This window comes from Xyrauchen texanus, chromosome 28 (assembly GCF_025860055.1).
Source record: "Xyrauchen texanus isolate HMW12.3.18 chromosome 28, RBS_HiC_50CHRs, whole genome shotgun sequence".
In the NCBI taxonomy this organism is placed as follows: Eukaryota; Metazoa; Chordata; class Actinopteri; order Cypriniformes; family Catostomidae; genus Xyrauchen; species Xyrauchen texanus.
Window position 1 is genome coordinate 12,425,277 of NC_068303.1, and position 17,963 is coordinate 12,443,239.

The window sequence follows — 17,963 nt, forward strand, 5'->3', positions numbered from 1 at the left end:
TTACGGGATACGGCACTTCTCGTCAGTGTACGACCTCCTTTATACTGAAACCTAGTGGTGTTGGTGCTGCACCACACAAAGGCAAAAGTTTATCCCTTGAGTAAACATTTTCAATAATAAGAGGTTACAGTCATATAGCTGGTCATGTGATCTTATCATGGCAGCCCACATGAGGGAGCCCAGCTCCATGTATAATTAAACAGCATTTATTAGGCTACTGGTAAAACTATACATGATTTTAAGCAAGTTTTCAAAAGTACTATTCATTTATTTAGGGGGGAAAAGTTACTGAGTGCACCTTTAAATTAAAAAATAACAAATAAAAAACCTAGAATAGAAGTGTTAAATTTGTAATTTTAGAATAGATATTTTAGGTTTATTTTTAAAGGAAGTTGGCATATCCATTACAACTGAGCTCTTCTGAGTTTTAGCACTAAAGTTGTTAATCGAGTCATTTTTGTATGTAATTTACCAAAAACTGTGAAGAGATTTTTTTTTGTAATATCCAGAAATAAACATCCTGAGTGCTTTATATACAAAATAAAATAAAACCATTATTAGCATCCATGTGTGTCATTTCCCTCTGTTTATTGAATTACCTCGGTGTCAGGTTAATATAGTAAAGTCTCCATATATGCATAGCGGCCAGTTTTTGATTTACCTTTCACCATAAATACCTCTGTGCAAAAAAGTTTCCTTGTTGCTTATAATGATCAAAATCCACATTAAAACAGGTTTTCAAGTGAGTGAGAAACATAATACAACCATGAAACAAATGGAATGACATTTACAGTATGCATGCAAAACTGTACAAATTATTACAAAGGACATCTGTGGAAAAAAATAAACAACTGAGATGAGAATGAGCAAATATATTTGTGATGTGAAAGAGAAGTTGCTGAAATGCAGATGTTATATTTTCAGTTGGGATCTCTATTAGGTTTCTATCAAACGTTCACACTTAAGACATAATTTCAATGTGTGATTGTATAGTAGCTTCCTAAACGTTACTGCAGTCATGCAAAAGCTGCCATAAGCGTCAATTCACGTGCTGTGGCTTACTACAGATGGAATGATACTGCAGGGATTGCTCACCCAAAAATATGTTGGTATCAGTTATTACTCAATGTCATTGCATCTTATTTCCATTCAATGAAAGTGAATGGTGACTGAGGCTGTCATTGTGCCTAAGATCTCCTTTTGTGTTTCACAGAAGAAAGTCAGTCATTGGGGTTTTGGAGTAAAATTAGTAAATAATGAAAATTACAATTTGTGGGTGAACTATTCCTTTAAAGGGATAGTACACCCAAAAATAAAAATTTGCTAACCCTCATGCCATCCCAGATGTGTATGACTTTCTTTCTTCTGAACACAAACTAAGATTTTTAGAAGAATATCTCCACTCTGTAGGTCTATACAATGCAAGTGAAAGTGAACTTTGAAGTTACAAAAAATACATAAAGGCTGCAATTCATAAGACTTCAGTGGTAAAATCCATGTCTTCATAAGATATATGATAGGTGTGGGTTAAAAAAATAAAATATTTAAGACATATTTACTATAAATTCTCCTCCCTGCCCAGTAGGTGGCAATATGCACAAATAATACGAATCACCCAAAAAAAAAAAGTGAAAGTGGAGATATATAGTGAAAAAGACTCACACACACCTATCATATCGCTTCAAAAGACAGATTTGAACACTGGAGTCATATGGATTACTTTTTTGCTGCCTATATGTGCTTTTTGGAGCTTCAAAGTTTGGTAACCATTCACTTGAATTATATAGACCTACAGAGCTCAGATATTCTTCTAAAAATCTTCATGTTCAGCAAAGCAAGAAATTCATACTCATCTGTGATGCATGAGGGTGAGTAAATGATGAGACAATTTTCATTTTTAGGTGAACTGTCCCTTTAACCTCGCAAATGAATACCAAACCTATCAAAACATTTTTAATTACAGTGATTTTCCCTCTGTGGAAAGAAAATATGGTGAACTTTACTAAGAGTCTTACTTTGAAAAACAAAAACAGTGCTGAAGACTCATTTTCATGTGAAATTCATAATTCAATTACCTCCAAACAGAATATAGAACAAAGTGAAGCCTTGCTGGTAATTAAACTCCTGTGATTTCTCAGATCGTCCCTTTTTCATTGGATGGAATAAAAGCAACCACCACAAATACAATGACAACAGAATAATCAGAAACATCACAAAAGTGGAATGACATTATGGGATCAAATGGAGTGTTTGTTAGTGGGCTTTCAATACAATTAATTTAAAGCCAAAAGCTTTAGATTTAACAAGTTATTTTTGTACAGTACACCCCAGGAATGAAAAGAAAAAATATTTTAACTGAGCACTGCTGTTATAACCTCAGATAATTCATGTAATTCAGTTTAATGGTAGAGTTAAACCTTACATTTTATAATAGTTCTATATGTTTCAACACTTAACAGGACAAAATTGCTGTTATGCATGAAAACATTTTCTGAAAATAAGTTTTTCCATGGAAAAAAGAAACTATACTGTAACAGACGAGACCATGCATCCAGGGACAAAATAAAATGCCTTTTGTTTGTCTGCAAATTACATGTTGGAACAAGTTCCACACTTGGTTTTAATAGTTCCAGATTAAAGAAATATGATACCTGCATGTCTCCTCACACAACCTCAGTATTTGAACAGTTTCAGTCAATGCATGTATTGCTATCTTATAAAGAAATAGAGTTGATGCAGTTTTTATGGTCAAAGCACACTTGTAGCAAAACAGCTTAGCTTGTGTCTCACAAAATAATCTAAAGGAATCATTAAAAGAAAAGAAAGGATAAAGGCAGTATTTTCTTGTAAAAAAAAATAAAACAAAACCGAAAACAACAGATGCAACTGAAGCTTTTCAGATGGTCTTGGCGTGAGTATATTAAAATATGTTTTTAAAAATAAAAGCAATTTTCCACTTAGTGTATCTCTACAATACTTCCTTATTATATATTATGCTATACTTTTAACCTATGTACATCACTGTGACATGTTTACTCAGGTCATTTTGGTTTATGGAAGTTTTAGATGGAGACTGGAAATAATGACTGTAACAAATTCCAAGATGTCATCAAAATATGACAGAAAACCCCAATAAATTCCAACATATCTAGAATAGGAAGCAATAGATGATGTCGCCTGAAAGCATACCGCACAGAAATCTGCTGCCTCATCTTTTTTCCAGATGTAACAAAAAAAAAAATTAGTGCACACATCACTTTTAAGAGCAAATAAAAAATATACATCATTGTATTTAGTTTTTTTTTTCAGGTATATTAGTGGGACTCTATAAAGGAGTCAATATTCCATATGGTCCACAGCTGAACATAGTGAGGGACATTATAGTATTTTCCATCTTGAAATGGCTGAATGATAAATAAATAAGTTCACCTCTAACCCAGTCTATGTACAAACACCAGACACAATAAAATTCACATCTCCGGTTTGTAGTAGTGACATTACGTCTCATTGGCTGCCGGTGAGATGCCTGTAGCTGATTAGCTAGGGCTGTTCACTGTTTTTTTTTTTTTTTGTCCAATCAGCTTTGGGGGCTCATGACTATTGCAACGCACAACGCAAACCTACAAACACTCACAGTCATGTTTCCACTGCTCAAGGTGGTGTTGTTGCTCATTTGTATATTGATCAGTGGATACCCTTTATGCAAAAGTGGGAGGGGCCTGCTGTGCCTATGTACGTTGTATGGGAGGGGAAGGGCAAGGTGACAGGCACACCCATAGTACGTTGTGATTGGTTGATTGGTGAGTCTATCATGTGTCCCACCCTGTGCGGTCTGTGCTCTCCAATGAGAGGGACTTAGTCTTGTGCGGAGAGGCGGGGCTTGGCGGGCTGCTAAAGGTGGAGCTGTTGGAGGCAGTGGAGTGCCGCGGCGAATCAGAGTCCTACAAAACAAAAAATAAAAAGAATTATGCTAAGAACAAAGAATACCTACAGAAAAAGTTTAGGTTTGGTACTCGGCCAACATTTACGATGAGAATCTAGCCCTATAGGTTTCCTTCCAAAAATATAAAAAACACAATGAAGATGGACATAGGATGCCTTTAAAGTCAACATGAAACAAAATTGACCCGCTTTACTTTCTTAATATACACTCCTGGTCTTATTGTGAGCGATTCATTGGCACACGTTACTTCAAAGAAAAACATTTTGTCGTCATAATCTTGCATCATAATGTGATAATTTGCTCCACCTCTAAAAGGAATTTCCTTCTCAAGTCCTCTTATTTTTCAACCCCTACCTTCCAACCATACAGAGCCCATTCTTCTCAATAGAATCAATCAAGTTTTTATTTTTCTCACATTATGCAAGCAAATTGGGTTGCAAACAGATTTTCATGTTGACTCTAACTATACATGCAAGGGTCTTCTTACACTGGCCAAATATGGCAAGGGCTCAAATACAAAAAACAAATAAGTGGGTTTTGTAATAGAGAATCACTTTGTAAACATGCCATGCTCATTTAAAAAATCAAAACGTATTAATCTTACTCAATTAATCATCTACTGTACAAGATTTATCTGTATTTGGCATGGTTATAGCAGATTATACAGCACAAGTGTTGAATGCTTACATCATATTCTATAGCACCTGTCTTATTGATTGAGATCTGACATGTCTACAAAACATAAAAGCTGATTGAGGTGGTGCATTACTCCAGAAATTATTTTGAGGACAAGGTACTATAGAGCAGTGTTTCCCAACCACTGTGAAAGATTGTCAGGTGTGCCATGGAAAATGATCAGGTTCCACAAAATAAATTTGGGCTCCGTGGAAGTTCTTGAAAAGGAAAACTATCAACAATGGTTATGTGGGACAGTGGGATAGAGGTGTGCCATGGGATTTGTTTAATTGTAAAAAGTGTGCCGTGGGAAACACTGCTAGACTACAAAAATGTCAGCTGACAAATGAAATACATTGATACTTAATTAAACACTCATCCGCAAAAACATATTCAAGCAGTCTATTTAGTGGTGTTGCTTTGCATCAAAGCTTTGGAGACATTACAATATTAAATCCACACTCTAAGGACAGAGACAAACTCTACACAAGTATGTGAGTGCAAAAGCTGCATATAGCTGCAGGCAGAACTTCAAAAAAGGGCGGCAGCCCCAAACCGCCAGCAAAGATCTAGGGAGCCCTTAACCTATGGTATCCCTTCCCTAACCGTGCGTGAAAGTGACGCCCCTTTTTGGAGTTGGTGCAACCCCCCTTTTGGAGATTCCGCCCCATTTTGAGATCTCCGGCCGGCAGCTATACCTGCTTGAAATTATCAGAACTAAATTCATGCCACGTTGCATTCTTAGCAATGTCGAAAGGGGGTGCTTTAGCAGCCATTAGCATTGCAGTAACCAATGATTTTGATAAATGATTTTCCATGAATTTTCAAATTATTTTATAGAGATTTCACTTGACTAGGAAAGATTAATTTCATGATGATTAAATGTTTTATGGGGGAGCATAACTAGAAACATAACTAGCAACATTCACACCGCAGCTGAATGTGGACCAAATCAGACTGTTTGACACACATGTGACAGTCTGTTTATTGGAAGACCATGTGAACAGCCACAAGCGCATTGAATCTGATATTTTCAAATCTGATCTGGGCCACTTTCATATTTCTCTATCTGATTATTTCCAATGTGCCTTCTGTGTTAACAGCCAGGTTGGATTTAATGTGATTTTTACATCAATCCAACTCAACAATAACACATCTACATATGCCTGAAATTAAAAATGTTAATGCATTAAGTTCTTTTTTTAAGGAAAGCAAATTCAATTTAGGCATAACAATTGGGTTTAGCAATTCATTTGGACTACAATTACCAATAGTAAAATATGCACATGAAAAGATAGATTTATGTAACAGCACTCTTTGCTTGTGTCACACACTTGTGTCATTCGTATCAATCAATATGGTCTTTCTCAATCACTTTCTGACACATTATTAGATATATAGGCATTATGTGTCCTATCAGCTAAAACGAAATACCTAAATATTTTGAAATGCAATTTAATTCTTTGCTTATGAATAAAGGTGAAGTTTGTTATACACATGCACATGAAGTGGTGCATGCATGCGGGTCAGTATCTGCAATGGGCTACATTTAAAATATCATGTGAAGAACCTTATAAAAATCAGTTTTGAGCAGATATTCAGATTTGGGTCACATTTAGCTGCAGTGTGAAAGAAGTCTTATATACACTATATAGAAATGTCCATGTCTTTTCCATGCCTGGAAATAACTAAAAATGTTATTTCAAAATTCAAATTTGAATAATTATTAGTTCTAATAAAATTATGTACATCAAAACACTTGCAATGTTGTGGTCAAAATGTCACCTTGTGTAGAGTATGTTTCTGACCAAACAACTCTCTCTGCTTCCCGTAAAGACCCTGATTTTCTCTAGTGCTCAGCCAGGGGGCCGGGATGCACTAGGGGGCCTCAGCACACTTCCAAGGGGGCCTCAAGTTGACTTAAAATGTTTTTAAAATTAGAGATATTAAAGTAATTAATAATAATAATTCAACTTAATGAAAATGCTAAAAAAATTCTTTAAGATGTATGCATACAAATTATAAACAGACTCTTTCTGAAACTTCTAGAATCAAAGATTTTCCATGATTAATTAATTTAATCAGACACGTCTAGTTTCGGGCGAGGGGGCCTTCAAATATTGTCTTGGACAGTGGGGGGGCATTGGAGTCAAAAAGGTTGAGAACTACTGTTCTAGTGGACACAGTGTGGGTGGCCAGCAGGAGCAGCATGACAGTAAAACATGCAGATGGAAGCTTGCCATTCTTGCTGAATTGAAGCTCTCTGCTTCAATAGAATCTTTTCTAGGCAGTGATGGACAAGGCAGTGCTTCAAAGTGCACAAAATGGCAGTGGGTATTTAAGAAGCACTCTGCAGGGGTGCCCGAGTGTGCGGATGACAGCAGGCGTGTATGTGTGCGTGTTTCACTGCAAACATGTGAAATTTACCTTCATCTTACTAAGCAGGGTCCTTAAAGCCCTTTTCAAATCGGGGGTCTTCTCCGAGGGTGATACGGCCTGCCACTGAGAAGGAAAGGGCAGACTGAGTGCCAGAATGGCTTTCATACTTGAAGGAAAATGGGTCAGCCAAAAGGTCGGCCAGGGACGCAAAGCGCTGCAGTATGGGGAAATGATGGGGTGAGATAAGGGTGCGGGCGGCTGGTTTGCAATGGGGCCTGGCAGAGGATAATATTCTATTAACTAGGATCTTTTAGAATGGGGTGGCAGGCATAGAGTTGAGTAAACATTGACAAAGCAAGGTAGGGGGAGAACACAGCACTCAGGCTAACTTGTATTTGATTGCAACGGGCCTAATGGCACCATGAGTGGTCCTCCAACACACCCCATACAGGTCAGACAGAAAGGGGAGGGATGGGATGAGACATATCTTTAGAAGTCAGGAGATGTCAGGAAGTGTGCAGGGTAATTTAAATGTCGTCTTTTAAGGAGTTGATTACCAATAGTACACCCACATGTTGTTTGAAAACTGTATAACTTTCTTTTTGCCATGGAACAAATGTTTAACAAAATGTTTATGCTGCTCTTTTTCATACAATGAAAGTGTCATTTACATTTTGAAAGTAAAAGTCAAAGTGGAGATTTATGTTAGAAATTACTCAAATATTGATCTGTTTCTCATCCACACCTATCATATTTCTTCTGAAGATATGGATTATACCACTGGAGTTGTATGGATTAATTTTATGTGGCTTTTATGTGATTTTTGGAGCTTCATTAGGTCTGGTCACCCTTCACTTGCATTGTAAGTGCCAAAAGAGTGAAATATTCTTCTAAAAACCTTTGGTTGTGTTCTGCAGAAGAAAGAAAGTCCTTCATATCAGGGATGGTATGAGGGTGAGTACAAAATGAGATAATGTTTTGGCAAACTACCCTTTAAAGCAGGTCACTGACAGACATTTCTGATTATTTATTATGTGATTTAAATGTGAAGTGGTGTATAAGAGAAATCCTTTGTACAACAAAATCTCCTTTTGTAGTCCCTTTTTCTAAATGCATCTGGAATGAAAACGTTTTTTTATTACCTGAGCAATGCTCAAAATTTTGATTATTATTATGGGATATTTATATTAGTATGTCTATCCAGAGGCAATCACCATGGAGGTTATGAGCTGTGACTTCCCTGCACAGTGCTAACCCGGCATTGATGAATGAAGTAATGAAGATACCACTGTTCCGATTCCTCCTATATCATGACTCACCTCTCGATCAAACTGAGAGAGCGGAGCTTCGCCCACATCCATGCCTCCACCTGACGACAGCGAGCTCTCTGAGGGTGATGTCATGGTCTGGCGCTTAAAGCTATAGCTGCCACCCGACATCTCTCTCCTTAGAGCACTGCCATTCTGTGAGGAAGACCCTGAGAGAGAAAAGAAAGAAAGACACATAGAATGACACAAAGGAAGGAAGGAAGAGAATGTGGGTTGAGGATAGAATGGAAGGAATTCAGCAAATACAGTCACGTGTGGCGTTCTTGCAGAATAATAGCAGTTAGATTATACATAATGCAGTACTTACGTATTCCCAGCCCACTGCTTGCGCTCATGGATCTCCCAGGTTCAGCTCGGTTCTTGGTAATGGACGGGATGCTGACAGAGCCACTGAACCCGGCCCGGTTGTCCTGAGCACGCACATTCTACAGGTTACATAAAGAAACAAACAGACCACCACACACAAAGCAGGGACACACAAACATGCAATGAGTGGGACAGATGTGACATGATGACAACAAATGTTTGAGCTATGAACTAGGGATCTACTTTTATAACGATCTTATAAGGAACTTAAGCCAAACTTAAAACTGAATGAATTTCATTGCATTACAGTATATAGCAAAACATCAAAACAAGTAGCATCTGCAAATTATTGACAGATTTTTGGTGGTCATAAAGTAATTTTACCACAATTATACACTAAATATTTTGATTGTCTACCTTTAGCTTTGATTACAGTTCGCATTCGTTGTGGCATTGTTTCGACAACCTTATGCAACATCACAACATTTATTTCCATACAGAGTAGGGATGAAACCATACCATTTTTTCTCTTCCGATCTGATATCTGAAAAATCAGTATCGGCCAATACCGTTCCCAATCTATAAACATCTATATTTCACAGTGGAACTGATTGGGAGTACTCTATGAGTAAAGAAACAAAAACCTCTAACAATACATTATTTCAATATAAAATAGGAAAACAAAAAAACAATTACATAAGAGCATGTGCAAAACGTTATTGCTAACAAGTCTGCAGGATGCAGCAGCAAAAACAACAGTTATTCTAGTCAAAGTCTTCAGTAGCAAAGAAGCCAGATCTCTTTACACATTTGAACTTGTATGTGGACTTGTGAATGGTTTCAGATCTCTCTCTCTCTCGCTCGCTCTGTCTCTCTCACTCTCTCTCTCTCTCTCTGTCTCTCTCATTTATTCCATTTTATTTTTATTAGTATAACAATCCACTTTTCAATTACACAGTAATTTTTGGAACCCAATTTGTTTTTATTGTAATTTCTAATAAAAATAATAATAACAAGTTAACAATACATTGATAATACATTTCAATTGTAATTTCTTAAGGCTTTTATTTTGAAAGTCTGGCACTCAGTGCTCCAGAAAGTCTTTGTTTGAAGGCTAATTCACTTTTGGATGACTGAATAAAATGCACGAGTTATATGAGCAACTTTAATGGTGATTTGAAGGTTATTAATGACATTATTTGAGCTTGACAGTAACCATGATCCAGGTATCATAACAGTGCCAGCCCTAGTCCAGAGTTGCATAAATGTTTGGCCAAGATCTTGTATTGATGACAGGAGAATCGAACCACTCCGTAATATCTTCTCCAGCACATCCCAAAGACTTTCAATAGAGTTAATGATTCCTCATGGTCCCTTAACCACTCTTTCACAATTTGTGCCTGGTGAATCTTTGCATTGCCGTCCTGGAATGTGCCCGTGCCATCAGGGTAGAAAAAAAAAATCCATTGATGGTATAACATGGTCATTCAATACATTCAGGAAGTCAGCTGACTCTTGATTTTATTGCTGCATAATGTTGCTGAGCCTAGACCTGACCAATTGAAGCATCCCCAGATCATAACACCGGCACCAGAGGCTTATACAGTGGGCACTATGCATGATGGGTGGATCGCTTCACGTGCTTCACTTCTTACCCTGACGAGCCCATCGCTTTGGAATAGGTGAAATCTGGACTCATCAGACCACATTACTTTTTCCATTATTCCACAGTCCCATCTTTATGCTCCCTAGCAAATTTAAGTCGTTTTTTTCCAATTAGCCTCACTAACAAATGGCTTTCTTGTGGCCACACAGCTGTTTAGTTCCAATCCTGTAAGTTCTCGTCACATTGTGCGTGTGGAAATGCTCTTACTTTCACTATTAAACATAGCCTTGAGTTCTACTGTAATTTTTTAAGATGTGGCTTCAAGCATTTTAGTGATCTCTGATCATGATCAATAAAGATTTTTTTCAGACCACATTTCTTCTACGATGCTGAGGTTTCACAGCTATCCTTCCAGGTTAACAATGCGTTGGACAGTTCTGAACCCAATATCAGTGATTTCAGCAATCTCCTTAGTTGTTTTCTTTGCTTGATGCAGGCCAATAATTTGCCCCCTTCTGAACATCTGGCTTCTGAACACAGTAACATCTTTTCTACGAACACGTGACATGTCATCTGACATGGTTATTTAAGAAATGAGAAGCTACACACTGCATCAGTTTGGGTTAAAATAATTATTGCCAGCTGAAACATACTAATCACTGCAATAATGATCCAATCATAGGCTCTCAAGTATCTGCTTATTTAAATCCAAACAGCGACTTTTATTTTTTGGCCAGGCAGTGTAAAATTCCACTTACGTCTGACAACCAGAAAGTTTTGCAAGTACTTTGTCAAATTTTTGAACCATTTTAACCTTACAATCATCTCATGCAAATTGTTCTGCTTGTACTATCTTTCTTTCAAATAAATGCCACTTGGTTTGATATTGCATGTGATGCAATTATTATATATATTTTTTTTTTACATTTGTGACTTGGGTATCCAAATACTTTTTGGGACCACTTTACATGTCAATGCATTATGGATAAATGACTTTTGACATATAATAAGAGCAATGAATAGAGATCCATGAACAGGTTTGTTGGAAACCACACTGATTAATGAACAGGAACATAAACAGCACAATGAGCTTGTAAAAAAGCATGATTTACAGATGGACATGAACAGTTGGTTTTAGCATTCAACGTGACGTATTTGCTACTGACTGTTGAGTGCACTGAGTCTCTCACCATGGGCAGATCTCTGAGGATCTGCATTCCATCTCCAGGCCCCATATGAGCAACATGGTTAAAATTCGTAGGATTTGAGATCAGCTTATTCCTCTTTTCTGGATCTCTCAACATCTCTCTGCAAACACACACAAATAGCACAGTTATATCGCAGAGACGTCTATTAGATGTGTGCAGTTTTATCTGGAAGATATAATTCTTTTTAGAGCATTTGTTAATCTTTAAAGGAATAGTTCACCCAAAAATTAAGAGCCCTCATAAGGATAGCTGCGCCAATGCATGTGTGTGTGTGTGTGTGTGTGCGTGCGTGCGTGTGTGCGTGCGTGTGTGTGTGTGTGTGTGTGTGTGTGTCACCTCCTCTGCTGCAGTCGCTCCTCCTCAGGAATGCGAAATGAGAATCGTCTCTTATTGCTCATGCTGCGCACCATCTGCTTCCTGCTGTTATCGCACACATCAGGCACCACCAGTTCATCCCCCTCTAGAGGCAAACACGTAAACACATCTCAGAATTAGTCATTTATTTCAAACAGCACTACTAAAACAAAGGCTCATACATCAGTTACCAACTCATGCCATTATGGATTCTGGGATAGTCTTTTCATACCTGCAGTCTTGTTTCTGAAGTAGATGAGCCTGACCGTCTCTAAGCCCAGCAGATTCAAAGAGCCATCCGTGTTCAACGGCCGAACCTGTGCATAGCCAATGAGATTCTGAGTTTGTTCATGCATTTATAAAAGGACTCATTTATGGCTTCGGATTCATGACTTATAATTCGAAAAAAACTTTCATTCAAAATATAAGTTTTGATATTGTAACACCAATCATTCGTTTTTGTTTTTTGGAAGGGGGGAATTGGCCACCACTCAGAGCACTCGATCATTTCAATCTGACCACATCTCAAACTCAGAACAAGCTAATATATTTGCACAAATAATCAAAGTTCAGTGCAGATGAAAGAAAAGATTAGAAAAGAGCAAAAGAGTACAATATATCGGTTTTAAATAACATTACACTAAACTATACAATACAGGAAATGAACTGCAATAGTATCGTATAATGGACTTCAATGCCTAATGAAGGTGGCATCACCTAAACTTTTCTATCTCAAGAAATATTGAATCTCTTGTAAGACTTTCTCTTATTTTTACACATTATTTCCTGTGGCCAATGCATCTATCTGCAAGCATTCGGGTGTGCAAGAGGTGTTTTATTATTATTATTATTGTTGAAATTGAAAAAAGCAAACCTTTTTGAGAGGAATGGTCTGAATCCATTCAATAGTGTTCACATCAAACACATCCACTGCATTTTCACTGTAAACTGAAAGGTAGGGGGCGTTGTAGCCTGTGAGATATTAAACAGACACAAGGTCAATCCAACCAAACCTTTTCATGGCTACATATTGAGTCTTCTCTATTACTGTATAGTATTAGCACAGAAAAACTTGAGCTTTTTTGGTTCCTCTACACTCACAGCAGGCCGTGGGTATCGCGGGCCACATGAGCTCCTGTTGCCGAGAGCGTCTGCCATGTGTGTCCACGTACACTCCGATTTTGCTGAAGCAGAGCAGCAGTTCTTTACTGGTGATCTCCACAGCACAAAGTGCATCCAGGTTTTCCGCTCTGATGAAGGCCAGCGTGGGGTCATCTGGATGGAGTAAACTGACCGGAGGGGATTCTCCATATATGCTATACCGCATAAAGCCTGATTGATAGCCTACACATAACTGCTGACTGAACAGCGCCATCCACTGGACAGTTCCAGGAGCCTGCAATTCAAAAAGGGCAGTTGATGGTGCTGTGCGCAGTTACAAATACAATCACTGGAGATCCGATTAGCATATTATCGGTATATGTTATCAGTATGTGTTACACCAGAGCTCTGGTTATCCTGTCTTTGTGGCATGCTGATGTGCGTTGCGGTGGTACATTTGTTTCCGGCTCGAAACAAGTCTTGTGCTGATGGAAATATTTATTTTATATTGAATTACATTTTTTTGTTATTTGACGTGAGATTTACTTGGGTAAAGTAAGAGTGTGAGACAGAGCCTGAAAGAGTGTGTCTCACGCCAAATGCGTGAAAGTTGGCAACCATGAGAACAACATGAGGATGAGTAAATTTTGAGGAAAACTGTTCCTTTAAGAGGTTTCTTTTTAATTTGGATGCTGCCTATGTAGGCATCAGACAGCAACAGTGTTGGGTTAAGTTACTTAAAAATAGTAATCCGGTACAAATTACAAATTATTTCTGTAAAATTGTAATCAGATGATTTTACTAATTACTGTAAAAACGTAATCAGTTTAATAATTACTTATAAGTTACTTTCTAACACACATTTCGGCTCAACAAATTTAAAATAATGTCTATATTTTTTTTGTTCATGGTTACACACAAGTCATACACTCAGCACCTCATATTTCTCCTAAACAATGACTCGTTACAGGGTCATAATTCATGTATTCTACATAAATAATACATTAGAAATAAGCATAACCCTATAACGTACTTACAATTAAATTAATTGTAAGTCAGTATCACTAATCTGATTCCAAGTATTTAAATTGTAATGAATTATACTGCCTTTTATTGACTAAAAAGTAATTAGATTACAGTAACAAATTATTTTGTAATTGGATTACACCCAACACTGGACAGCAAGGCACTTCTATTTAGATATTATTGCAATCTATCAACCAACAACAATCAAACAAATGTAGAATTTAAAGAAATATTCATGGTTCATTTATAAATTAAATGGCATTGACATGAACAATAAATGATTTTACTTATTAATTTTAGCAAGACAAAACGTTTTGAATGATGTACTTGTATGTCCATGAGATGGCAGTGGCGAGACTTGCTCTTGTTTATTTCAAAGAAGGAGATCTGTCGTTTAATGGCCAGGCAGAAGCAGGTGCAATTGCGCACCACACCGGACACCAGCGCCTGGCAGTTTTTAGTGTCTGCCACTTTATTCTTGTCCATCTCTCGCCCGTCAAGCCCAGCCATGGGGACCAGACACACTTGCCGGTTCCTGCCCGAAATGACGGCCAGCAGCTGCTCTGATGGGATCAGCTCTATGTGCTGCACTTTCTTAATGTCACCCACACGGGCGATTTCTGTAAGGAGGAGAGAAGGTGTTCAGTAGATGATGGTCAGAAAATGGTGTGCTCTTTTTAAAATATCAGTAGCTCAATTGGTAGAGCCTATCTTATATAGTAGCTAACTCTAATTCACAGGGAATTAGACACATATACACATACTGATAAATTGTATACATTCAATGCACTTCAAGTGGCTTTGGATAAAGGTGTCTACAAAATACATACATGTACAGTACATGTACAAAGTGCCATAAAGTTAAAATATGTCTGTCTGCTCCAACAAATACAGAAAAAAAAAACATTTATTTAGCAGATGCTTCTATCTTAAGCAACCAAATATACACTTATTGCAGGAAAAGATGTCCTGGTGCAACCTAAGTTTAAGTGCCTTAATCAAGGACACTGTGGTGGAAGCTCATGAATCAGCCCTTCTTGGGTTTAAACATACAACCTTTTCGGCTACCACTCTAGATATTTTACCACAAAGCCCCAGCACCAAATATGCTAGGCACTGAAGAAAGATTAATGATGTTTTACCATCTTTGGTGACGTGGATGACAAACAGGCCTTCTTCATTCCCCAAAGCAACCCGCTCATGATCTTAAGACAGAAATCCTTGGTTAATCATTCAGCAAAGGCAACAGTTTTTGCTTCATACAGTGCTGATCTGGCATGATATGTGGGTGTCTCTGTACACATGTAGTTGATGCATAACATGTCCATGGACTTCAACATCAACATATCAGGTAATATGAATGAATAAGGGAAAGTGTACATTTTAGGAGCTAGAATAGGTCATTTGTTTTAGGTCATTTTGATCAAATTTGTATTTTTAATTAGATCTTAGTTTATTCTTTCATTTGAAATCGTATGACAAATATATTGTTAAATATATTACAAATCATTAATTACTATGAGATCACAACAAACGTAATATAAAAGAATAGCTAGAATTGCTCATAGTTTAAAATAGAGTTAAATGGCTTATAACATGTCACATCACAGGATATGTCAACTTTCCAAGAGTATTTCATGCCATCTATGGTACCCACCTATAATAGCAGCAGCTTGGGTGGTTTTGATGAGAGGTAGCGTGCTGTCGTAGGCTTCTTTAGGCATATAGACGAAGCGCTCCTTCAGCTTGTTTTTCTTCAGGATTCGGTGAAGTTCGTTCAGTGCACACACCCACTTCGTTCTCTCTTGCTCGTTGTCGGCCAGTATCAGGATGCATGTCTTCTGACGGGAGCATGCGGACAGCTGAGATGCTGTTACCTGTTGAATTAAAAGGAAAAAAGACAGTAGACAATACTTAAAGAATTAAATCTTTAAAGGGATAGTTCACTTAGTTCATTATTTTCTCTAAAATTATTAACTAAATAGATCCATACAATGCAAGTGAATGGAGGCCAGAACTTTGAAGGTCAAAAAAAAAAAACATATAAAGGCAGTAAAAAAGTAATCCATATGACCTCAGTGGCAAATCCATGTCTTCAGAAGCAATATGACAGGTGTAAGAAACCGATCAACATTTAAGTCTTTTTTACAATAAATCTCCACTTTCACATTCTTTGTTTGTTTTTGGCAATTCACAGGCTTTGTGCATATCGCCACCTAGTGGGCAGGGAGGAGAATTAATAGTAAAAAAGGGCTTAAATATTGATCTGTTTCTCACCCACACCCCTCATATCACTTCTGAAGACATGGATTTAACCACTGGGGTCATATGGATTACTTTTATGCAGCCTTTATATGCTTTTTGGACCATCAAAGTTCTGGCCCCCATTCACTTGCATTGTATGGACCTACAGAGCTGAGATAATCTTCTAAAAATCTTAATTTGTGTTCAGCAAAAGAAAGTAAGTCATACACATCTGGGATGGCATGCGGGTGAGTAAATGGTGAAAGAATTGTCATTTTTGAGTGGACTATCCCCTTAAATGAAAGGATTATCCTAAAGCTGTGGTTTTTACTGGTTTTGCTTCACGACCCAGATTTTACATGTAAACAAAAATCAAATGCTGAAATGTATTAATATTACCATGAACTGCATGGTCCAACATTATCAAAAATAGCAACATTATTACCATGACATCCACAATTTTGGTTTCTAAATATGCTCTCACCAGCTAATAACCTAGAATCATGGTCAGCACATTCCATGTTTATAGTCGTCGCCAGTGAAGCCGTATTTTATTTAATTGGGGTTGTATTTTCCTGTACCTGATGCAGTTTTGTTCATTTGTTTTGCTCTATCTTTGCTATGCACAATTAAATGGTCAGTTGCATTTTATTATGTGCATTTAGCATTATTTTCACAGCTGTCCACAACTGTATCAGAACAGACCTGTGAGACATTTTTGGGTCACAACCCACCTGTTAAGAACCACTATCATGGGTGAAAAAACAACATGCATGCATACCCTAAAAATGCACGGGATATCCTTCTTGTTAGCATGGATAACATCAGACTCCAGAACAGAGCTTGCGGAAAACTCCTCATCCCTGAGAACAGATGATAAAAGAAAGTCAAACTTGATATAGAAGTCAAGAATTCAAATGTATAACCATCTTTTTTCCGTATTTTATGGATGACGACCTTTACCTCATGTCAATGACCTGGTTAACTACGACACCAGGCTGGGCACCCTTTCCTTCTCCAAGCTCATACAGGAAGAGTTTAAAGTCACACACCACTGCCCAGACCCTCTGCCAACCCTTCTTAACCCCTGTTGGCTTTGGAACCTGGGAAAGATTGCCACATCTTCACTATACAATGCCACAGTTTAAGAAACATTTTCACAGGTAAACCCCGAGAGCTTCTTACATCTCAATGGAAAACATTTAAAATATGATACTGGCTAATAAGTACATACAAACAAATGTACAACAAATGAAAGAGACATGGTAAATGTGCAAAACCTGCTTTATAACATTTTGTATGTCCTCAGTGTCAAACCTTTGATTATAGAGACAGGAGACCCAAAATAAAGACAGACTGGCCCATTGTGGGCAACATATGAAGAGCAAATATTACCCTCAGATGTCCCTCATATGCGGTGCCAATGCCCCTCTGTGTGTCGATGCCCAGTTTGCCCTTGGTTTGGTCTGGTGGGACAGGGCATACAGAAGGGGCTTTGTCAGCACATGTGACGTGACAGGAGAAGTTGCAGACTGTAGGGAAAGATGGAAAAGATGTAGAAGTTTTACTGAGTATTGTGTCAATAAGCAGTTCCTTACACTTTTTAACAACCAGCATCACTTTTGTTGATCTTACCTTCACAGGTGCAGCCCTGACGGATCAGTCCCACCATCAGAGAGCAGCAGTGGTTACATTTGGCAGGAACAGTGAAGGACTTCACAATAAACTGATGTGCCTTGGGCTGTGGAGCACAGAAAATCGGTTATGTTATATAAAAAACTTCTGCTTCCAAA

At 37.7% G+C, this 17,963-nt stretch overlaps 1 protein-coding gene across 1 annotated transcript in view; it reads right to left on the reverse strand.

The window, feature by feature from the left end:
• Nucleotides 1-3,808: 3,808 nt before the first annotated feature.
• LOC127621740 (serine/threonine-protein kinase MRCK alpha-like) overlaps nt 3,809-17,963 on the reverse strand; it is a 93,262-nt gene continuing 79,107 nt past the window's right edge. The window contains exons 25-40 of the mRNA XM_052095451.1: nt 17,806-17,911; nt 17,566-17,702; nt 17,134-17,273; nt 16,952-17,033; nt 15,584-15,803; nt 15,069-15,131; nt 14,254-14,546; nt 12,901-13,195; nt 12,674-12,771; nt 12,032-12,116; nt 11,782-11,905; nt 11,428-11,545; nt 8,633-8,750; nt 8,317-8,474; nt 7,046-7,120; nt 3,809-3,941 (exon numbers count right to left, since the gene is read on the reverse strand). Of these exons, the coding sequence (XP_051951411.1) occupies nt 3,810-3,941; nt 7,046-7,120; nt 8,317-8,474; nt 8,633-8,750; nt 11,428-11,545; nt 11,782-11,905; nt 12,032-12,116; nt 12,674-12,771; nt 12,901-13,195; nt 14,254-14,546; nt 15,069-15,131; nt 15,584-15,803; nt 16,952-17,033; nt 17,134-17,273; nt 17,566-17,702; nt 17,806-17,911 (2,244 nt within the window). The 3' untranslated portion in view covers nt 3,809. The remainder of the gene's footprint in view (nt 3,942-7,045; nt 7,121-8,316; nt 8,475-8,632; nt 8,751-11,427; nt 11,546-11,781; nt 11,906-12,031; nt 12,117-12,673; nt 12,772-12,900; nt 13,196-14,253; nt 14,547-15,068; nt 15,132-15,583; nt 15,804-16,951; nt 17,034-17,133; nt 17,274-17,565; nt 17,703-17,805; nt 17,912-17,963) is intronic.